This window comes from Oncorhynchus keta, chromosome 15 (genome assembly GCF_023373465.1).
Source record: "Oncorhynchus keta strain PuntledgeMale-10-30-2019 chromosome 15, Oket_V2, whole genome shotgun sequence".
Taxonomy (NCBI): domain Eukaryota; kingdom Metazoa; phylum Chordata; class Actinopteri; order Salmoniformes; family Salmonidae; genus Oncorhynchus; species Oncorhynchus keta.
Window position 1 is genome coordinate 38,164,134 of NC_068435.1, and position 21,769 is coordinate 38,185,902.

General features: G+C 41.8%; 2 protein-coding genes across 3 annotated transcripts in view; both read right to left on the bottom strand.

The window, feature by feature from the left end:
- The window catches only part of LOC118395240 (solute carrier family 17 member 9-like), a 31,217-nt gene extending 16,234 nt beyond the window's left edge, over positions 1-14,983 (bottom strand). The window contains exons 1-3 of one of the 2 annotated variants that reach the window (XR_008065328.1): positions 14,297-14,983; positions 13,512-13,709; positions 3,115-3,254 (exon numbers count right to left, since the gene is read on the bottom strand). Coding sequence is in view for 1 of the 2 variants with exons in the window: in XM_052463977.1 (XP_052319937.1) it covers positions 3,115-3,254; positions 13,512-13,709; positions 14,297-14,430 (472 nt within the window). In the remaining variant the exon portion in view is untranslated. The remainder of the gene's footprint in view (positions 1-3,114; positions 3,255-13,511; positions 13,710-14,296) is intronic. The other variant, XM_052463977.1, reaches the window with a different exon arrangement.
- Positions 14,984-17,896: 2,913 nt separating this feature from the next.
- On the bottom strand, positions 17,897-20,419 carry LOC118394886 (glucose-induced degradation protein 8-B homolog). The gene is made up of 5 exons (XM_035788501.2): positions 20,284-20,419; positions 19,612-19,740; positions 19,312-19,508; positions 18,964-19,161; positions 17,897-18,806 (listed from the first exon to the last, which is right to left on the bottom strand). Exons 2-5 carry the CDS (start codon positions 19,730-19,732, stop codon positions 18,633-18,635), a joined length of 690 nt encoding a protein of 229 aa, XP_035644394.1. The 5' UTR covers positions 19,733-19,740; positions 20,284-20,419; the 3' UTR covers positions 17,897-18,632.
- Between the last annotated feature and the right edge of the window lie 1,350 nt (positions 20,420-21,769).

The following is a 21,769-nucleotide window of genomic DNA, read 5'->3' on the forward strand; positions in this document are numbered from 1 at the left end:
TGTGGCTAATGGAAACCCATTTCATGAAGCTCCCGACGAACAGTTCTAGTGCTGACGCTGCTTCCAGAGGCAGTTTGGAAATCGGTAGTGAGCATTGCAAGCGTGCTACAGCACTCGCCGGTCCCGTTCTGTGATCTTCTGTGGCCTACCACTTTGTGGCCGAACCATTGTTGCTCCTAGATGTTTACACGTCACAATAACAGCACTTCGAGTTGACCGGGGCAGCTCTAACAGGGCAGAAATTTGACTTGTTGAACAGTTGGCATCATATGACAGTGCCATGTTGAAAGTCGCTGAGCTCTTCAGTACGGGCCATTCTACTGCCAATGTCAATGGAGACACTTGCTAGCTGGTCAGAGCATACTCTGAGTACGCTTCCTGATATTCCGTTTGGCCCTGCGGCCTTGCGAATGTTAACCTGTTTTGCCTCTGCACCAGATTTGCCAGTTCATGCTGTGAGATGTTACCCCACTCTTTCATCAAGGCACCTGCAAGTTTCCGGACATTTCTGAGGGGAATGGCCCTAGCCCTCACCCTCTAATCCAACTGGTCCCAGACGTGGTCAATGGGATTGAGATCCGGGCTTGTTGCTGGCCATGGCAGAACACTGACATTCCTGTCTTGCAGGAAATCACACACAGAACGAGCAGTATGGCTGATGGCATTGTCATGCTGGAGGGTCATGTCAGGATGAGCCTGAGGGAAGGGTACCACATGAGGGAGGAGGATGTCTTCCCTATAACGCACAGCATTGAGATTACCTGCAATGACAACAAGCTCAGTCCAATGATGCTGTGACACACCACCCCAGAACATGACGGACCCTCCACCTCCAAATCAATCCCGCTCCAGAGTACAGGCCTCGGTGTAACGCTCATTCCTTTGATGGTAAACGTGAATCCAACCATCATCCCCGGTGAAACAAAACCACGACTCGTCAGTGAAGAGCACTTTTAGCCAGTTCTGTCTAATCCAGCGACGGTGGGTTTGTGCCCATAGGCAACGTTGTTGCTGGTGATGTCTGGTGAAGACCTGCCTTACAACAGGCCTACAAGCCCGCAGTCCTGCCCTCTCAACCTATTGTGGACAGTCTGAGCACTGATGGAGGGATTGTGCGTTCCTGGAGTAACTCTGGCAGTTGTTGTTGCCATCCTGTACCTGTCCAGCAGGTGTGATGTACCGATCCTGTTCAGGTGTTGTTACACGTGGTCTGCTACTACGAGGACGATCAGCTGTCTGTCCTGTCTCCTTGTAGCCCCGTCTCACAGTACGGACATTGCAATGTATTACCCTGGTCACATCTACGGTCCTCATGCCTCCTTGCGGCATGCCTAAGACACGTTCACGCAGATGAGCAGGGACCCTGGTCTTTCTTTTGGTGTTTTTCAAAGTCAGTAGAAAGGCCTCTTTGGTGTCCTAGGTTTTCATAACTGTGACCTTAATTGCCTACCGTCTGTAAGCTGTTAGTGTCTTAAAGATCGTTCCACAGGTGCATGTTCATTAAATCAAATCAAAATCAAATCAAATTTATTTATATAGCCCTTCGTACATCAGCTGATATCTCAAAGTGCTGTACAGAAACCCAGCCTAAAACCCCAAACAGCAAACAATGCAGGTGTAAAAGCACGGTGGCTAGGAAAAACTCCCTAGAAAGGCCAAAACCTAGGAAGAAACCTAGAGAGGAACCGGGCTATGTGGGGTGGCCAGTCCTCTTCTGGCTGTGCCGGGTAGAGATTATAACAGAACATGACCAAGATGTTCAAATGTTCATAAATGACCAGCATGGTCGAATAATAATAAGGCAGAACAGTTGAAACTGGAGCAGCAGCACAGTCAGGTGGACTGGGGACAGCAAGGAGCCTTCATGTCAGGTAGTCCTGGGGCACGGTCCTAGGGCTCAGGTCAGTTGAAACTGGAGCAGGAGCATGGCCAGGTGGACTGGGGACAGCAAGGAGTCCTCATGTCAGGTTCATCTCATCTCATGTCATTAATTGTTTATGGTTCATTGAACAAGCACGGGAAGTTATTTGGATTTCTACGAATGATCTTTATCTTCGAAAGACAGGGTCCTGAAAATATCCTTTCAGTATATATATATATATATTTTTTTCCTCTTTTTTTTCCTTCAGAACATTGACCGTGTGTAGGTAGATGCAGAAAGATGTATACAAAAAATGTGTTGCAAGTTGGTGGGTTCACACCTAACTCGGCTCTTTAGTAGAGGTTGAATAGTCTTATTATTCAGCTAATAGCCCATCCTGCTGCGCTTGTGAAAAACTAATAATAATACTTTTCCCCCTTTCCACATGATAAAGATTCCAATAGAAAGTGTTTTTAGCCACAATCGGCCCCAACCCCAATTAATACATTTGGGCACCATCGATAGCGTGCTGGTCTTCGGGCTAGAATGTTGAGGGTTTGAAACCTGCTCCCTGCTTGTTTCATTACATTATTACGCCGGTCTCAGAGCAAATAGCCTGGATTGTTATTCCCATCTCGTTCCTCACGTTATTCTCCACCTGAGTGGCTCGCTTGTGGGCGTGCTGGTAGGATGTACTGTTTTTTTTTCTCTATATATGAATTACAAATCAGCCTTTACTTAAATCATGTTTCTAGTCTATTGCATAGTTACAATGTGTAACCATTGATACATCATTCAGAGGCGTTTGATACACCTGGTATTGGATAGGATGGGAAAAAACTCGCTAAAGAGCAAAGTTCATAATTTAACTTTGACGGAAAAATATGCACAATCGTAAAACAAGGGTTCAATAAAAAAAGAAATAAAAAAAGTAGGAAACGCGAACAGTTATACCTCAGGAGGAAGCAATAAAGTCAAACTTCAACCCCAGAGGCCACTCTTAAAGTTAAAGCCACAGGCTATGTAGTTCTGAAGGTGAGACCATTTTTGTTTGTTCAGGACAGAGAAACTATTTGACTGGTTTTGTACAGTAATTGTCTCTGAACCAGAAACCAGTTCTCTCGGTTTGGGCACACAGTTGCTTGTCCCTTCCCCATGTAGTTATAATTACAGCACCATATAGGAAATAATAGGGTGTCATTTGAGACGGAGCATAGCTGTTCATTCGCTCCCAGTGCCCAGTGACCTCTGACCTTGCAGCAGCCCCATCAGGAAGCGGGCCAGCGTCATGGAGAAGATGGGCTGAGAGCAGAAGTGGGCCAGGACGGGCGTGAAGGCTGTCATCGCCCCCCAGGCCGCCGCAGACAGCAGGAGCACCTTCTCACCTCCAACCCTGAAGGGAATAGATATCATAATAATGTTACTGCAACAACATGCACTCTCCAGACAACTTTATTATTACGACTATACATTCTCACCTTCAACCCTGAGGGGAAGAGAGAGTCATATAACAGCATGGCTATTACTACAGTATTACACTACACTGTCAACCCTGAGGGGAAGAGAGAGTCATATAACAGCATGGCTACTACTACAGTATTACACTACACCGTCAACCCTGAGGGGAAGAGAGAGTCATATAACAGCATGGCTATTACTACAGTATTACACTACACTGTCAACCCTGAGGGGAAGAGAGAGTCATATAACAGCATGGCTACTACTACAGTATTACACTACACCGTCAACCCTGAGGGGAAGAGAGAGTCATATAACAGCATGGCTATTACTACAGTATTACACTACACCGTCAACCCTGAGGGGAAGAGAGAGTAATATAACAGCATGGCTATTAGTACAGTATTACACTACACCGTCAACCCTGAGGGGAAGAGAGAGTCATATAACAGCATGGCTATTACTACAGTATTACACTACACCGTCAACCCTGAGGGGAAGAGAGTCATATAACAGCATGGCTATTACTACAGTATTACACTACACCGTCAACCCTGAGGGGAAGAGAGAGTCATATAACAGCATGGCTATTACTACAGTATTACACTACACCGTCAACCCTGAGGGGAAGAGAGTCATATAACAGCATGGCTATTACTACAGTATTACACTACACCGTCAACCCTGAGGGGAAGAGCGTCGTATAACAGCATGGATATTACTACAGTATTACACTACACCGTCAACACTGAGGGGAAGAGTGAGTAATATAACAGCATGGCTATTACTACAGTATTACACTACACCGTCAACCCTGAGGGGAAGAGCGTCATATAACAGCATGGATATTACTACAGTATTACACTACACCGTCAACACTGAGGGGAAGAGAGAGTAATATAACAGCATGGCTATTACTACAGTATTACACTACACCGTCAACACTGAGGGGAAGAGAGAGTAATATAACAGCATGGCTATTACTACAGTATTACACTACACCGTCAACCCTGAGGGGAGGAGAGAGTCATATAACAGCATGGCTACTACTACAGTATTACACTACACCGTCAACCCTGAGGGGAAGAGAGAGTCATATAACAGCATGGCTATTACTACAGTATTACACTACACTGTCAACCCTGAGGGGAAGAGAGTCATATAACAGCATGGCTATTACTACAGTATTACACTACACTGTCAACCCTGAGGGGAAGAGAGAGTCATATAACAGCATGGCTACTACTACAGTATTACACTACACCGTCAACCCTGAGGGGAAGAGCGTCATATAACAGCATGGATATTACTACAGTATTACACTACACCGTCAACACTGAGGGGAAGAGAGAGTAATATAACAGCATGGCTATTACTACAGTATTACACTACACCGTCAACCCTGAGGGGAAGAGAGTCATATAACAGCATGGCTATTACTACAGTATTACACTACACCGTCAACCCTGAGGGGAAGAGAGAGTCATATAACAGCATGGCTATTACTACAGTATTACACTACACCGTCAACCCTGAGGGGAAGAGAGAGTCATATAACAGCATGGCTATTACTACAGTATTACACTACACCGTCAACCCTGAGGGGAAGAGAGAGTCATATAACAGCATGGCTATTACTACAGTATTACACTACACCGTCAACCCTGAGGGGAAGAGAGAGTCATATAACAGCATGGCTATTACTACAGTATTACACTACACCGTCAACCCTGAGGGGAAGAGAGAGTCATATAACAGCATGGCTATTACTACAGTATTACACTACACCGTCAACCCTGAGGGGAAGAGAGTCATATAACAGCATGGCTATTACTACAGTATTACACTACACCGTCAACCCTGAGGGGAAGAGAGTCATATAACAGCATGGCTATTACTACAGTATTACACTACACCGTCAACCCTGAGGGGAAGAGAGAGTCATATAACAGCATGGCTATTACTACAGTATTACACTACACCGTCAACCCTGAGGGGAAGAGAGAGTCATATAACAGCATGGCTATTACTACAGTATTACACTACACTGTCAACCCTGAGGGGAAGAGAGAGTCATATAACAGCATGGCTATTACTACAGTATTACACTACACCGTCAACCCTGAGGGGAAGAGAGAGTCATATAACAGCATGGCTATTACTACAGTATTACACTACACCGTCAACCCTGAGGGGAAGAGAGAGTCATATAACAGCATGGCTATTACTACAGTATTACACTACACCGTCAACCCTGAGGGGAAGAGAGAGTCATATAACAGCATGGCTACTACTACAGTATTACACTACACCGTCAACCCTGAGGGGAAGAGAGAGTCATATAACAGCATGGCTATTACTACAGTATTACACTACACCGTCAACCCTGAGGGGAAGAGAGAGTCATATAACAGCATGGCTATTACTACAGTAATACACTACACCGTCAACCCTGAGGGGAAGAGAGAGTCATATAACAGCATGGCTATTACTACAGTATTACACTACACCGTCAACCCTGAGGGGAAGAGATGGAGTAATATAACAACACTATCATTACTACTAGACTACTAACCTCCTCCTCCAACCCTGAGGGGAAAAGATGGAGTAATATAACAACACTATCATTACTACTAGACTACTAACCTCCTCCTCCAACCCTGAGGGGAAGAGATGGAGTAATATAACAACACTATCATTACTACTGGACTACTAACCTCCTCCTCCAACCCTGAGGGGAAGAGATGGAGTAATATAACAACACTATCATTACTACTGGACTACTAACCACCTCCTCCAACCCTGAGGGGAGGAGATGGAGTAATATAACAACACTATCATTACTACTGGACTACTAACCTCCTCCTCCAACCCTGAGGGGAAGAGATGGAGTAATATAACAACACTATCATTACTACTAGACTACTAACATCCTCCTCCAACCCTGAGGGGAAGAGATGGAGTAATATAACAACACTATCATTACTACTAGACTACTAACGTCCTCCTCCAACCCTGAGGGGAAGAGATGGAGTAATATAACAACACTATCATTACTACTGGACTACTAACCTCCTCCTCCAACCCTGAGGGGAAGAGATGGAGTAATATAACAACACTATCATTACTACTGGACTACTAACCACCTCCTCCAACCCTGAGGGGAGGAGATGGAGTAATATAACAACACTATCATTACTACTGGACTACTAACCTCCTCCTCCAACCCTGAGGGGAAGAGATGGAGTAATATAACAACACTATCATTACTACTAGACTACTAACATCCTCCTCCAACCCTGAGGGGAAGAGATGGAGTAATATAACAACACTATCATTACTACTAGACTACTAACATCCTCCTCCAACCCTGAGGGGAAGAGATGGAGTAATATGACAACACTATCATTACTACTGGACTACTAACCTCCTCCTCCAACCCTGAGGGGAAAAGATGGAGTAATATAACAACACTATCATTACTACTGGACTACTAACCTCCTCCTCCAACCCTGAGGGGAAGAGATGGAGTAATATAACAACACTATCATTACTACTGGACTACTAACCTCCTCCTCCAACCCTGAGGGGAAGAGATGGAGTAATATAACAACACTATCATTACTACTGGACTACTAACCTCCTCCTCCAACCCTGAGGGGAAAAGATGGAGTAATATAACAACACTATCATTACTACTGGACTACTAACCTCCTCCTCCAACCCTGAGGGGAAAAGATGGAGTAATATAACAACACTATCATTACTACTGGACTACTAACCTCCTCCTCCAACCCTGAGGGGAAGAGATGGAGTAATAAAACAACACTATCATTACTACTGGACTACTAACCTCCTCCTCCAACCCTGAGGGGAAGAGATGGAGTAATATAACAACACTATCATTACTACTGGACTACTAACCTCCTCCTCCAACTCTTAGGGGAAGAGAATGATGAAACAGTGATACAAGTAGATGACAGTTACAATGATGACATACTCTCAATCTACAACCTGAAGGAAAGACACGGTACTGTTACCAGATGATAACAATTATGCATCTCTCAATAGTACAACATGTATTTTCTCATCTAATCTGCTTCATTTGCACTATTCATAACAACATGTATACATGAAACCAAGTGATCCAGTTGGTCTCCAACAATTAGCTTTCACCTATTCTGTTGTCAGAACAATGCAAATGAAGAAAAGGAGACAAGGAGGCTACTTCCCATTATCAGCTACCCATTTCCTGGGTGCTTCCTCTAATATCTGAAAGAATTGAAAAGCAGAATCATATGATAATAGCTTCAGGTGTTTAGGCCAAATCTAAACTGTTTCAGTGGAGTTAAGACCGTTTCACTTCGTTGATTTTGGGGGGCGGAGTTGAGAGCAGAGGCTTCTGAACTTTGAACGCTCGATTACTTATTTCCTCCGTTGGCAAGATGTGAGATGACCCTAAACGTCGCCTGCCATGTGAAGAAACAGAGAATCATTAAATACCTTTTAGTCTGCAGTCACTTAAAATGTCTTGGTACTCATCTTTCCTACCAGGAAACACAACTGCCAGGCAATGTAATTGAAAAATGACTGACATTGGATGATTTGATCTGCTTTGAGTGGACATCAGCATACAAAGCAAGCACAACTAACCAAGGACGTCGACGTCATTGCGGTCACCCTTTTCACCACCCAGACACCAGCACAAGGGCTGTGCACTCCTCAAACAACACACAATATAATAATAACGGTCATATAATGCCCTTCAAATTCCACTCATGACTTAAAGGTTTATCTTGTATCCCTTTCATACACAGACCAAAATCCCACAAATGTACCACAACTTCAATTAAAAAACAGCTTTTTCATATTTCTGAAACGGGTTCTCCCAAAAAAAATGTTTTATTTTTCCTGCATTTTCGCAGACCCTGTATCCAAAATACAGGAATTGGGTGTGTGTGAATGATTCTCTGCTTTTTTTGCAGGTAAATTCATTGATAACTTCTATTGTTTAACACCTCCTTAATTTGAAATGCAAACAGACCCCATGTTCAAACAACAACCCCCAACCCTCCCAAATTGCCAGTTACGACCTGATATATACAGTGCATTCGGGCAAGTATTCAGACCCCTTGACTTTTTCCACATTGTTACCTTACAGCCTTATTCTAAAATGGATAGATTTAAAATCCCCCCCCCCCTCAAATCTACACACAATTCCCCATAATGACAAAGAAAAACAGGTTGAGAATTTCTTGCAAATGTTTTTTAATTTTTTTTATTTTTATTAAAAAATGAAATTACATTTACATAAGTATTCAGACCCTTTACTCATTACATTGTTGAAGCACCTTTGTCAGTGATTACAGCCTTGAGTCTTCTTGGGTATGACACTACAAGCTTGGCACACCTGTATTTTGGGAGTTTCTCCCATTCTTCTCTGCAGATTCTCTCAAGCTCTGTCAGGTTGGATGAGGAGTGTTGCTGCACAGCTATTTTCAGGTCTCTTTGGAGATGTTCGATCGGGTTCAAGTCGGGGCTCTGGCTGGACCACGCAAGGACATTCAGAGACTTGTCCCGAAGCCACTCCTGCAGTGTCTGTGTGATTAGGGTCGTGGTCCTGTTGGAAGGTGAACCGTTGCCCCAGTCTGAAGTCCTGAGTGTTCTGGAGCAGGTTTTCATCAAGTATCTCCCTTTACTTTTCTCTGTTCATCTTTCCTTCGATCCTGACTATTCTCCCAGTCCCTGCCGATGAAAAACATCCTCACAGCATGATGCTGCCGCCAGCATGCTTCACCGAAGGGATGGTGCCAGGTTTCCTTCAGACTTGACACTTGGCATTCAGGCCAAAGAGCACAACATTGGTTTCATCAGACCAGAGAATCTTGTTTATCATGGTCTGAGAGTCTTTAGGTGCCTTTTGGCAAACTCCAAGTGGGATGTTATGTGCCTTTTACTGAGGAGTGGTTTACGTCTGGCCACTCTACCATAAAGGCCTGATTGGTGGAGTGCTGCAGAGATGATTGTCCTTCTGGAAGGTTCTCCTATTTCCACAGAGGAACTCTGGAGCTCTGTCAGGTTTTCCTTTTGAATAGATTCAACCATCAGCCAACACAGTGATCTGTGTTGCCTGTGTCACTGACCTACTGAAAACCTGCTAACCAAACAACAGTGTTTCTCTTATCCTCTTAACACTAGCACTTCCTCCAACCACGAGTGAGTACTCAATAGTTCAAACGTGTTTTATTGTGTGTATCTACCGGAAAGATCCATCCATTGTTTTGTTATTTTTGTTTAACTCTGCCTGCAAAACACGCTGGATGACTCAAACCGTCGAGGAGCTTGAACGATTCATTGACGAGAGACACTTACGAAGTCAAAAAGAAACGCGTCACTGGTTTTAAGGAGGATTCGAGCACTGCTGAGGACAACAAACCCAATCAACAAAACAAAACCAAGTTGGCCAAGCTGTGTCAGCGATGGCACCAAACCATCCCCAAGCAAGAAGGCACATGTGGAGAGAGGTTTTTACGGATATGGATGTTGACTTGTTAAAATCCATCAATGAAAGGCTTGCCAAACTTGATATCTTGGATATATTTACGAGAGGACGTCAATGCATTATGTGCCAGTCTAGAATTCAGCCAACGTCAGATAGATGATCTAAGGAAAGAGAACACGGAGCTGAAAGGTGCTGTAGACTCTATTCATAGCAAGGTGGAGGTGGTGCAAAGGGAGAACAAACAACTAAAAGTATCATTGCTTGATGTACAGTGCCCATCAATGCGGAACAATCTAATATTCTCAGGGATCCCGGAGAATGACAACAGCAGAGGCTGTGAGGACACAGTCCGAGACTTTATGTCAACTCAACTGAAACTGCCCACGGATGTTGTGCGTAATGTCACTTTCTCCAGAGTCCATAGAATAGGTAAGGCCTCTGGGAATAGACCACTTTCTCCAGAGTCCATAGAATAGGTAAGGCCTCTGGGAATAGGCCACGGGCTATTATTGCATGTTTTGACCATTTTAAGCAAAAGGAAATGACGAAGAACATGTGCAGAGAACTCAGAAACACTGATTTTGGAATGAATGATCACTTCCCCACGGAGATCAATGAAAGGAGAAAAAAAAACAGTATCCCATTATGAAGGAAAAGCATTGCCTGAATCAACAAGTCTCCATGGTGATGAATAAACTTTACATCAACAGGCAATTGTATCGGGACTCTAGAGTAACTCCCTGGCTATTTTAATTTAATGTTCAAATTTGAGTTTGTGTGTTGTGGTGTATCATGACTTCTACTATAATGAATACATGCTCTATTGATCTTCACTTGACAAGGAAAGGGTTGCATATAGCTCAGGTTAATGTATGTAGTCTTCCTATCAAAATACATGAGGTTTTTAACTTGGTCAACCTAAATAATATATTTTGGCTTTGACCGAAACACATTTAGATGTCTGTTACAGCTGGATGAGTCAACAGACCTGGCTGGCCTGGCACAGCTCCTGGTATATGTCCGTTACAGCTGGATGAGTCAACAGACCTGGCTGGCCTGGCACAGCTCCTGGTATATGTCCGTTACGTTTATGGGGGGTCAATTAAGGAAGACATCCTCTTCCGCAAACCACTGGAAACCAGGGCAATATGAGAGGATATTTTTTCAAATTAGGAGGCTGCAGATTGCACAGAGCAAAGCAGCAAGCATTGTTTTAAGGTGGAGACATGGTTCTTCTGTTGTAGTCATGCTCAAAGCGCTTGGTTGGTCATCAATCAACAAGATAATTGAGAAAAAACATGCGCATTATATTCCATAGTATACACCATTTAAAACTCTTCACAACAGGATTCAGTTGGTAAGAGACAGATAGTAAATACTAGGAACAGATTGTCCCATCTGTGTTATCCAGACAGAAAAGAGAAATGGGCAAAATAACATTTCGATTTAGAGCAATAAAGAAATTGAATAATTTGTCTGAGCAAACCAGAAACCTTTCAATATATAAATGAAAACAATACTTTAAAACCATTAATATAATACATGGGAAAGTTGTGCTGGACTATGGAGGATGAAGAATCAATCCATCTTTTTAAACTGTTTGAGTATTTATCTGGTCAATATGTCAGTGTGTTATGTCTGTAACAGTGTGTTATGTCTGTAACAGTGTGTTATGTCTAACAGTGTATTATGTCTGTAACAGTGTGTTATGTCTGTAACAGTGTGTTATGTCTGTAACAGTGTGTTATGTCTGTAACAGTGTGTTATGTCTGTAACAGTGTATTATGTCTGTAACAGTGTATTATGTCTGTAACAGTGTGTTATGTCTGTAACAGTGTGTTATGTCTGTAACAGTGTGTTATGTCTGTAACAGTGTATTATGTCTGTAACAGTGTATTATGTCTGTAACAGTGTGTTATGTCTGTAACAGTGTATTATGTCTGTAACAGTGTGTTATGTATGTCTGTAACAGTGTATTATGTCTGTAACAGTGTATTATGTCTGTAACAGTGTGTTATGTCTGTAACAGTGTGTTATGTCTGTAACAGTGTATTATGTCTGTAACAGTGTATTATGTCTGTAACAGTGTATTATGTCTGTAACAGTGTGTTATGTCTGTAACAGTGTATTATGTCTGTAACAGTGTATTATGTCTGTAACAGTGTGTTACGTCTGTAACAGTGTATTATGTCTGTAACAGTGTATTATGTCTGTAACAGTGTGTTATGTCTGTAACAGTGTGTTATGTCTGTAACAGTGTATTATGTCTGTAACAGTGTGTTATGTCTGTAACAGTGTGTTATGTCTGTAAAAGTGTATTATGTCTGTAACAGTGTGTTATGTCTGTAACAGTGTATTATGTCTGTAACAGTGTGTTATGTCTGTAACAGTGTGTTATGTCTGTAACAGTGTATTATGTCTGTAACAGTGTGTTACGTGAAAATGTGATCGTATTATGAATTGTATTTTAATGTTGAAGATTAGAATCTATTTTAGTCCTCATTTGGACTCATCAAATCAAAGAGTAACCATGGGGTTCTTGGTCACCTCCCTGACCAAGTCCCTTCTCACCCAATTGCTCAGTTTTGCCGGGCGGACAGCTCTAGGAAGGTTCTCTGTGGTTCCAAACTTCTTCCATATAACAATAATGGAGTCCATCATGTTCTTGAGGACCTTCAATGCTGCAGAAATGTGTTGGTACCCTTCCCGAGATCTGTGCCTCGACACAATCCTGTCTCGGAGCTCCATGGACAATTCCTTCGACCTCATGGCTTGGTTTCTGCTCTGACATGCACTGTCAACTGTGGGACCTTATATAGACAGGTGTGTGCCTTTCCAAATCATGTCCAATCAATAGAATTTACCACAGGTGGATTCCAATAAAGGATGATCAATGGAAACAGGATCAACTCAATTTCAAGTCTCATAAGCAAAGCAAGTACTTATGTAAATAAGGTATTTCTGATTTTTATTTTTTATAAATTAGCAAAAATGTCTAAAAATCTGTTTTCGCTTTGTCATTATGGGGTATTGTGTGTAGAGTTATGAGGAATTGTAAATGAGAACTTGTTCTCAACTGGCCTACCTGGTTAAATAAAAGGTGAAATAAAATAACATTTGTTTTATTCAATTTTAGAATAAGGCTGTAACAAAAATAATGTTGAAAAAGCAAATAAGTGCTAAATAAGGGGCTGCTTGAAAGGGGCCCATATAAACACTACCTTATAATTTAAGGTAAATTACTCCATCTTCTGTCTCAAATGGGTATTGGCTCCTAAAACTACACTCCCTTTATACTCTGTAGCATGTACAGTAGTATCTCTGCACCATGACATTCTATCACCATCCCCTCAGGAGTTCTTTTGCTTTTTGGGAAAATGGGTGTTTTGAAGTGAATGAGTTATATAAAATGTATTGTTTTATAGTCAATTGTACCAATGGAGCAGCTGTATGACGTAAAACAAATGTGTAAAACAGATAAAGTCTTGGGCTATTTCTCAAATCGCAGGTCTCATATCATCCGATTGTCCATCTGTGTTTAAAGGTGAATAAATGTAATGCAATGTACACTGTTTATTGTAGCTATTGTATGTAGTGAGCGCAGCTGCAGGTTGTGCACACAGGCAATTTATGTGCAAATTTATGAGCAAACAGACAATAACTCTATAATCATCTCCTCTCGTTGCCCACCTGTCGCTGACGTAGCCTCCAAGGACCTGTGTGAAGCAGTAGCCCCAGAAGAAGCTGCCCAGCACCATGCCCTGTTCCCTCTTGGTCCAGTTAAACTTCTCGGCCATGCTGACGGAACAGATGGGCATGGCCACGCGGGCACAGTACAGCAGACAGGTTCCCAGCAGTAGCACCACTGTCCATACCCGCGCCAGGGGTCTGCAGAGCGGGTGCAGGGAATGATTGTGCAGCAAAGACAATGGTGTGTTTGAGAGAGTAGGTGTGAGAGTGGGTATTCTCAGTAAAACCAACATATGTACATTTATTTTGCTTTTCTACATTTTAAAAACAGCAAATGTGGCTCATGAGACATGTTGAACGTTAAACTTAACCAACTAGGCGTATTCACTTTACTTCAAATGTATAAATTGTATCTATGCTAAATTGTACTAACTAGTTAGGTTAAGCCTACATCTCGTGATATTAGTATTGGCTGAATCCTTAGTTGACAAGACAAAGATAAGGCTATGATGGATGCTAAGAAAATTCTATAAAATGACTGACTATCAGACTTCCTAGTAACTTTGAAAGTCCCAAAAAGTGTGTGTGTGCAGCCGAGTAACATAACCTGAGAGCTCAAATAATTTCTAACTTGTAGGGGCATTTGCAAAATAAGGAACTAGCTAAGACATCTCTCATATAGTGTTATGTTATTACAAACCTAAGAAAACGTCCGTAATTTCAACATGGTAGTTTTAGTCTTTGGGGGAAAGGATGGATACTAAAATCTTGCTTCGTTAACTCACCTGGGCCAGTTCGTGTTATGTTCACTCCAATTCTTCTGATGACCTCCGGCGTCACCGATTGTGTCTGGCGGGGTTTCTTTGAGGCAGACCAAATCTGGACCAGAGATCTTTCCATGTTTTTGCAGAATTGCCATTCAACAAGAGATGCTAATGTTTGAGATTTGCTTTTTCCTGCACGTCGCAGTTCAGTGGCCTATGGAATGAGTGAGGAAAGCCGACAAAAAGAAACGCTTTGATCGATGTTCGCGCCCACGTATCATTTCCCTTTCGTTTAACGAGGATCCGTTATTGTATTGCAGTGTGATGAGGTGAAGATCACGGGAGAATAAGGACAGATAGCCACAGAGAGGATGGTTTTTATTTCCGTGGCTCTTGCCTGGAACTAGAGGAGCAATGATAATCCACGTGTCCGTTTTCTTTTCCAGACACGCAGTTCTTCCTGCTAACGGTTTGTTACACCAGGAAGTAAGTTAAAGAAGTTACTCAGTCCCTATGAAAACCAGTTTGAATGCACTCTTTTCCACCCGGGGTATCGCTGCCTAGTACATCCATCCAACATAGGCGTTCGCGCTCCATAATGACTGTGCAATATTCTTGAAACTCTATGCTACATAACCTGGATGATAACTATGGAAGCCCGTTCACGCCACCCTCCCCCCCGAAAAATCTGACTACGAGATAGTAAATCATAATTAGTAACTAGTAAGTCTACTATCTCACAGTAAGTCAAAATAATGATATAGGAAGTCATAATTAGGAGATATTATACAACGGGGGTCTAATCCTGAATCCTATTGGGTAAAACCGCATTCCAGCCAGTGTCTATTCCACAAATGACCACCGGTTAAAGCTGAGGTTAAAATGCCTATTTACTCTGTTCCATCAGCCCAGCCAGGCAATTTATAAACTTGATCTCCACTATAAAAAGCATCTACACATTATCTCGCATTTCTTTTAGAATTACATTTGGTTTCAACAGCAGATATTTGTATAAACCTTGCTCTCTGTCTGACATTTGCAACATTGTTTCAATATTGAAATTCGATCTCCAGCTGTCCCATAGTAATGTTGAACAAGTCGGGATGAGACAGACAGGCAGCTTTTCTCAGCCAGTCGAAATCATGAATCAGCATAATTTTTATGGATATATATAAAGAACCATCAATAAAAAAAGCAGATGAAATTAAACGAAGTGCAGCTCATTTGCTTTATTTCCAGCTTCAGTGATTGTGTTAGCTGTGTTTTTGGCTAGCTCCACATTGTCCTGACAAGAGAGCACATTTTCTATGCCCAGTGAAATCACATCATTAGCTCATTGTTATGGATGTATCCAAATTCATGTCACTCAAAAACAGCTTAAACAAACACAAATGCAGCCACTTTGCTGTTTGTCTTGTGTGACTAAGTTAGCTGTAGTTGGCTAGCTAGCAAGCAGGAACATTTCGAACAAACGACTGGATCGTGTCCATAAATGTAGAACAAAAAGATTGAACGACTGGGTCCTGTCTCTGGCAACCAAACCGATAATACAAACAACCAGCCGGCTTGGGTAGCAACCCTAGATTTGTGTCAAGACTATATCTTGTGGATGGATGAAATTGTATGTATAAATTAATAAAATGAAAGTTAAAAAAAATAAAATATGTAAATCATTACGGTTTGCTGGCACTCGACTAACAACACCTGTGCCAATATATCCTCCAAACACTGGCTTCTCTGGCATTATCAATTAACTCATAATAATGAGATAGTAACTCATTATTACGAGATAGTAAGTTTGGATCATGGACATTGAATAGATCTGCAAGTTGAGGGGCAATCTGGGATTCAAAGAATAAAGCACCGTCCCCACCACTTTATTTGGTAAACAGCTGAGGAATGGGACAGGAGAAATGTAACCACTCAATTCCATAGACACAGTGTTTGTTTACAAACAGTGGAGTAAAACAAGCTTACATTTTGGGTTGGTGGAGTAAAATCAAGAATCAATGGCTATATATTTTTTTTTTTTTAAGTTAAAAAATAATTAATGTACCATTCTCAGATTGCCCCTTTAATGAATTGAATTGAGTTAATTAATTACCATAAAAAGTCTCAAATAGCTACCTGTCTCTTTTAATAGCAGAGCAACAACACACAAAAAAATAAACACGGGGTCTAAATTAATCATTTACAAGGTTAACAAATTACCATGAATTGTTTACAAGATTTAATGTTTGATTTGTTACATTAAATAATTCAGTAATGATTTAAAAAAATGGCAATCATCCGTTGTATTGCCAGTAAGAGAACATGCCATTGGCTGCTAACAGCTGAGAAATCCTAGCAAGTACAAAAACAGTCAACAATTTCAGGAGGACAGACCCTTCGCCCTCTAGTCGTAGAACTCCCACTCTTATGTTTACATAGAGGCATACTAAGACAAGAGAAACACCACAGTGTGTAAATAATAACACAGTGCAATGTAGAAATTGATTCAAATGCTGGAAGTGAATGCTGGAATTAAACAATTAACTGCAAATGAGCAAAAGCGGTGTTCAGTGATTTAAGGAAATAAATGCCTGAGCTATTAACTGAAAGTGTTAGAGAAATTAATTACATCTGATAAACCAGATGTCATCATACAGGCACTAACTCACATCAACAAAACTCTCCAATCCATTAATATGGGACGATACCACCACAAACTCTCTCTCGCATACACACACACACAATGTGTGATTGGCTATAGGATATACATAAGGCTATCCTTGAAAGTTCAGGCAGGCAAAGTGCACATTGGATTCATGTGATACAGATCACCTAAATGTATTTGGCTCCCAAGTGGCACAGTGGTCTAAGGCACTGCATCTCAGTGCAAGAGGTGTCACTACAGTCCCTGGTTTGAATCCAGGCTGTATCACAAACCAGCACATCCAGCTGTGATTGAGAGTCCCATGGCTGGGGTAGGCTGTCATTGCAAATAAGAATTTCTCCTTAACTGTCTTGCATAGTTAAATAAAAAAGATAATGACTTATAATTATGAGAAGTCATCATGAGATTGTGACTAACTATTTCATAACAAAGTCAGATATTTTTGGGGGGGGGGTTGGCAGGAACAAACTTCCATAAATACCTGATTGGATTGCACAGCAAAACTCAGCAGGGTCCATATGAGAAGAACCACACATCCCAGCCCAATATAGCCAGCTACTACAGAATGTTAGTCTATAATGGCCATATCATCCTAAATGTTGTAGGTCTACCACTTACGGGATGGATGCACTACCCTGCCCTTGGCAAAAGCATGTCTGATGATCCTCTGTTGCGATGTAGTAGGTGCTGTCATCCTTCATATGACAGCCAGGGACGCAGCAGAACATCTTCAATGAGTTGGCTCCTCTGCCTAAGGTACCAAGCATAGGTACCATTATATAACCTGCAATCAGATGGGGAAAAAGTGAGATTCCTGCACATTGGTGTCTAAAACATTTCTTACTTGTTCCATCCTGTGAGAAAGTAAGCTATCGGTAACTAGCACACAGATGACAATAACACACACAATATCATCATTACATATTTTTTGTTGCAAATATAATGAACAACAACCTAGGCATATCAAGTGTTCCAAAAGAGTATTTTATTCCATACATGTAAATAATCCGGTTGCAAAACAGCCACCGTGAACTGAGTGGATGTCTCTGTATGTATTCACATTATTGTCTTGTTTGTTCAAGATAACACAGGATGAAAACTAAAGTTGCAATAAAACTCTGACAAAGATACAGGGCATTGGCAGCTTAGAAGCATTCACCATCAGTACCCAGAAGCTTTGGCCCCTATCCTATAGCATTAAACTCAAATGTGCATGTTTTTGTTCAGAAAAATAAAACAATGTTGACAGTGGACCACAGCAATGGGAACCAATCGTTCTACCCAAACACCACACCTTCATTCCTCTTCTAGGTTGACACATTATAGTCCCGAGAGCCTAATTTAGGCTTTAAACACATCCTCCATATGCAAAGATTGCTAACTTTCCCTGCCAGTAGACAGAAAAAAATAGTGAAACTGAAATATGTAACCATCTATCGGAGACATGAAACAAAAGTCTAATTTTACTTCATTAAAATACAAGGGTTTATATTTCAGATGTTGAAGTTTCAGTCATAAAGTCACTTTAAAAATACAAACCATCAAGTTTGCACAGTCCATGTTATCAAAGTCTCCCAAAAAGCAACCCACACAAAAAAAGAAAAAAGTAGTATGAGTCAGTCTGTGTCGGAGCATAAATAGATAGGAGGGGAGTAGGTGAGTCCGTTTAGTTTCCCACGGCACACATAGCCTGGTGTGCGGTCACTTTGGGTCCTCGATCGTGCCCTTGCTGAGGTCTGTCATTTTGGGGTACTTGACTTTCTTTTGGTCAAGTTCGTTCTGAGCCCACAGGAGCAGTTTGAGGAGCTTGGCCAGTTTGGGCGTTGACTCTCTGTTCTCGTAGTCCAGCACAGACTGGTTCACTTCACTCCATACCTTCAGGAAGCACACAGTGGACAAGAAGAACATGAAATCTGCAATAATGTAGTCAAAAGTTCAAATACTGAAGAAATAAAATTAAATAGCAGAAACGTACAATTACAAAGCAATAAGTTATCTATTTCTAGATTATGATGCGACATTAAAGCCTCACCTTCTGCCTCTGCATCGTGTTGAGGAGGTCTCCGAAGGGCGACTCCTCAGGGTTGTCGAAGGCCAGCAGGGCCAGGGTTCTCTCCATCTCTGTCAGACACTCTCTGCTCTCCTCCCCCTGCTCGGCCAGCTGGGACTGAGCAAACTCTAGTGCTGCCTCAGTCTCCCTCAGACGGATCAGCTCAATCAGGTGCTGCTGCTGCAGAGGGGCAGATCAGTATGAGGGGACGGTCAGAGGGGGGGATGGACGAAAGAAAAGGATAGTGAGAGGAACAGATTGCATGGAATAAAGGGAACACTGCACATAAGAGTGCCAGAAGAATAAAGGGAGAGGCCATCTGCTTTTTACCTGTAGGTGAAAGTACAGGTAGCGGTTTGTGTCGAGCAGTTCTGGGTGCAAGCTGTTGATGAGTGCAATGGCCTCCTGTATCTGTCCCTTCAGGATCATCTCCCGGATCTTTATCCTCTCATCCAGAGAATCCAGGTCCACACTGGGCTCAATTCCAGACTCCATACGGAACTTCTCAGCTGCCTCCTTAAACCCCTCTGTTGATATCAAAGACATACAATTATCTGTTTAGAGCACCTTTTTGTGCACCTGGTATTTCTTGGTATGCCTATGTTTGTGTGTGTGCATGGTTTACTGTACCCGTCACCAAGTAGTTCATGATGAGCCTGTTCATGTCAGCTCTCTGAATGTGGACATTGTTGAGCTTTTCCATCCACTCCTCTCTCGTTATCTCCTCCGGCTTTTCAGCATAACTCATCATGAATTGTTCTGCAAAAACATGTTTTTTTCTGATGATCATTGCCATTTCACTAATAAAACTAAGGCTCAATGTTTAACGTTGCAGTTAGTGGGTGTACTGCTGTACTGTAACGTTACAGTGAGTTATTTAGGTTATTTTATTTATTTAACTAGGCAAGTCAGTTTTGAACAAATTATTATTTACAATGACGGCCGGTTAAATGTATCATAGCACATAGAAGCCAGGTTAAAATAGAATAACTGCAATGTTGTAAAATTGTTGTATGAGATTGCCATGTACGTCATTTTAACGTCAGTAACGTATTCGTAAATAAAGTTGGGGAACTGAGTGACTGTCCTTTTGGTATAAGCCGGAAACGTAATACTGCGGCCTTCGACGAAAACCACAACATTGAAGCCTGGCCGCTATCAAGCAGAACAACTCCATCTATTTGGCCTCAATGAATTTCTATCAGACATAAATAAGCACAGGGTCAGTTTAGGAACGCGAATATCTATTTTAGGAGTCAAGTATGTTTTGGTAAAGAAAATATATTGTTTTAAATACTGTACCTGGTATTTTCCTCCTACTCTTCAGCGACAGCAATCAAGATCACACGGGAAAACTCGCGAGACTTCGTCATAAAGCCCATGAACGTGGGATTTCATTGATTTCCCCAAATTATTGGTACGGACTGCGTAGGTCATGTGATAAGAATCCTGCGTGTGGTTTTTGTTCGTGTGTGTGTACGGAAGCAGGCGCAATGGGTAAGTTCAAAATCACATTAGAATGAACATTTATTTCATTGATCAAACATGCAAAAACCTGCTAATGCTTGGAAATAAATGTATTATATGAGAATGCTATAGTGGGTTAGCGATATGTCAGTTTACCAAAGCTCTCTTTCAGTGTCCATAAATTATTTTGTTGTAAGGTGTTCGTTTGGCTGCTGTCCTCTCTTCTTGGCAGCTTATTTCCCTCCACACCTATGTGATGCTGTGAGCACGCCAGATAATAATCATGCCGCCCTCACATTCCCAGACCAATTGTTGTTCCATGTAACTACAGATGTTTCCGTTACAGGTTAGCTTATACAAAATGCTCACGAATTTATTTTCCAATCGTTTCGATCTGAACAGAACCACTTACTGTTTCCGACAAGCAAAATAAAGTTCTGAACCGGTCCAACCCCACCAAAAACGCAGTTTATATCATTCCTTTTTTAACCTGTGAAATCAACATTGTGTTTACATTTAGCTCATTCAATTACTCCACCAATCAGTGGCACAGCTTGCTATAGATCGGGTAAGCAAATAGTTTACATGCTTGATGTACAGACAAGTGTGTGGCGCAAGGTGCGACTGAAATGTTGCTGGTGTCAAATAAAATGACATTGGTCACATACCCGTGTTTAGCAGATGTTATTGCGGATGTAGCAAGATGCTTGTGTTTCTAGCTCCAACAGTGCATTAATATCTGACAAGTAAATATCTAACAATGTCACAACAATAAACAATACACACAAATCTAAGTAAATTAATGGAATTAAAAATATATAAATATATGGATGCTGAATGTCAGAGCAGCATAGACTAAGATACAATAGAATACAGTATATACTGTAGCGACCCGCACAGACAGCTGTGTGTTATGTGTTAGGCAAGTAGGTGGTTGTGTTGTACTTACCAGTACCCAGTGTTCGCGGGGTCCGACATGCCAATCAATCTGCTATCTGCCAATCACGGGAATGTTCTGATGCCAGGCATCCTGGCGGTGGAGGGGGGGTTGGGCAGGGGGATGGAGCATTGGAAGTTAAGACCTCTCTCTTACGTCTGGGCTTCACAAGAGAAGGTCACGGTTGGCTTGTGGGTTATCTTTCATTTATTTGGCGTGGGCTACGGCCAAACAGTAGCCTGTGTAAAGTTGATTTAATAAACCGTCAATTCATTAACTCAATCCTCTGTCTGGACAATTGTTCCTTTATGATCTAGTCAGGTCATTACAATACATACGAGATGAGTAATGCAAAATATGTAAACATTATTAGTGACTAGTGTT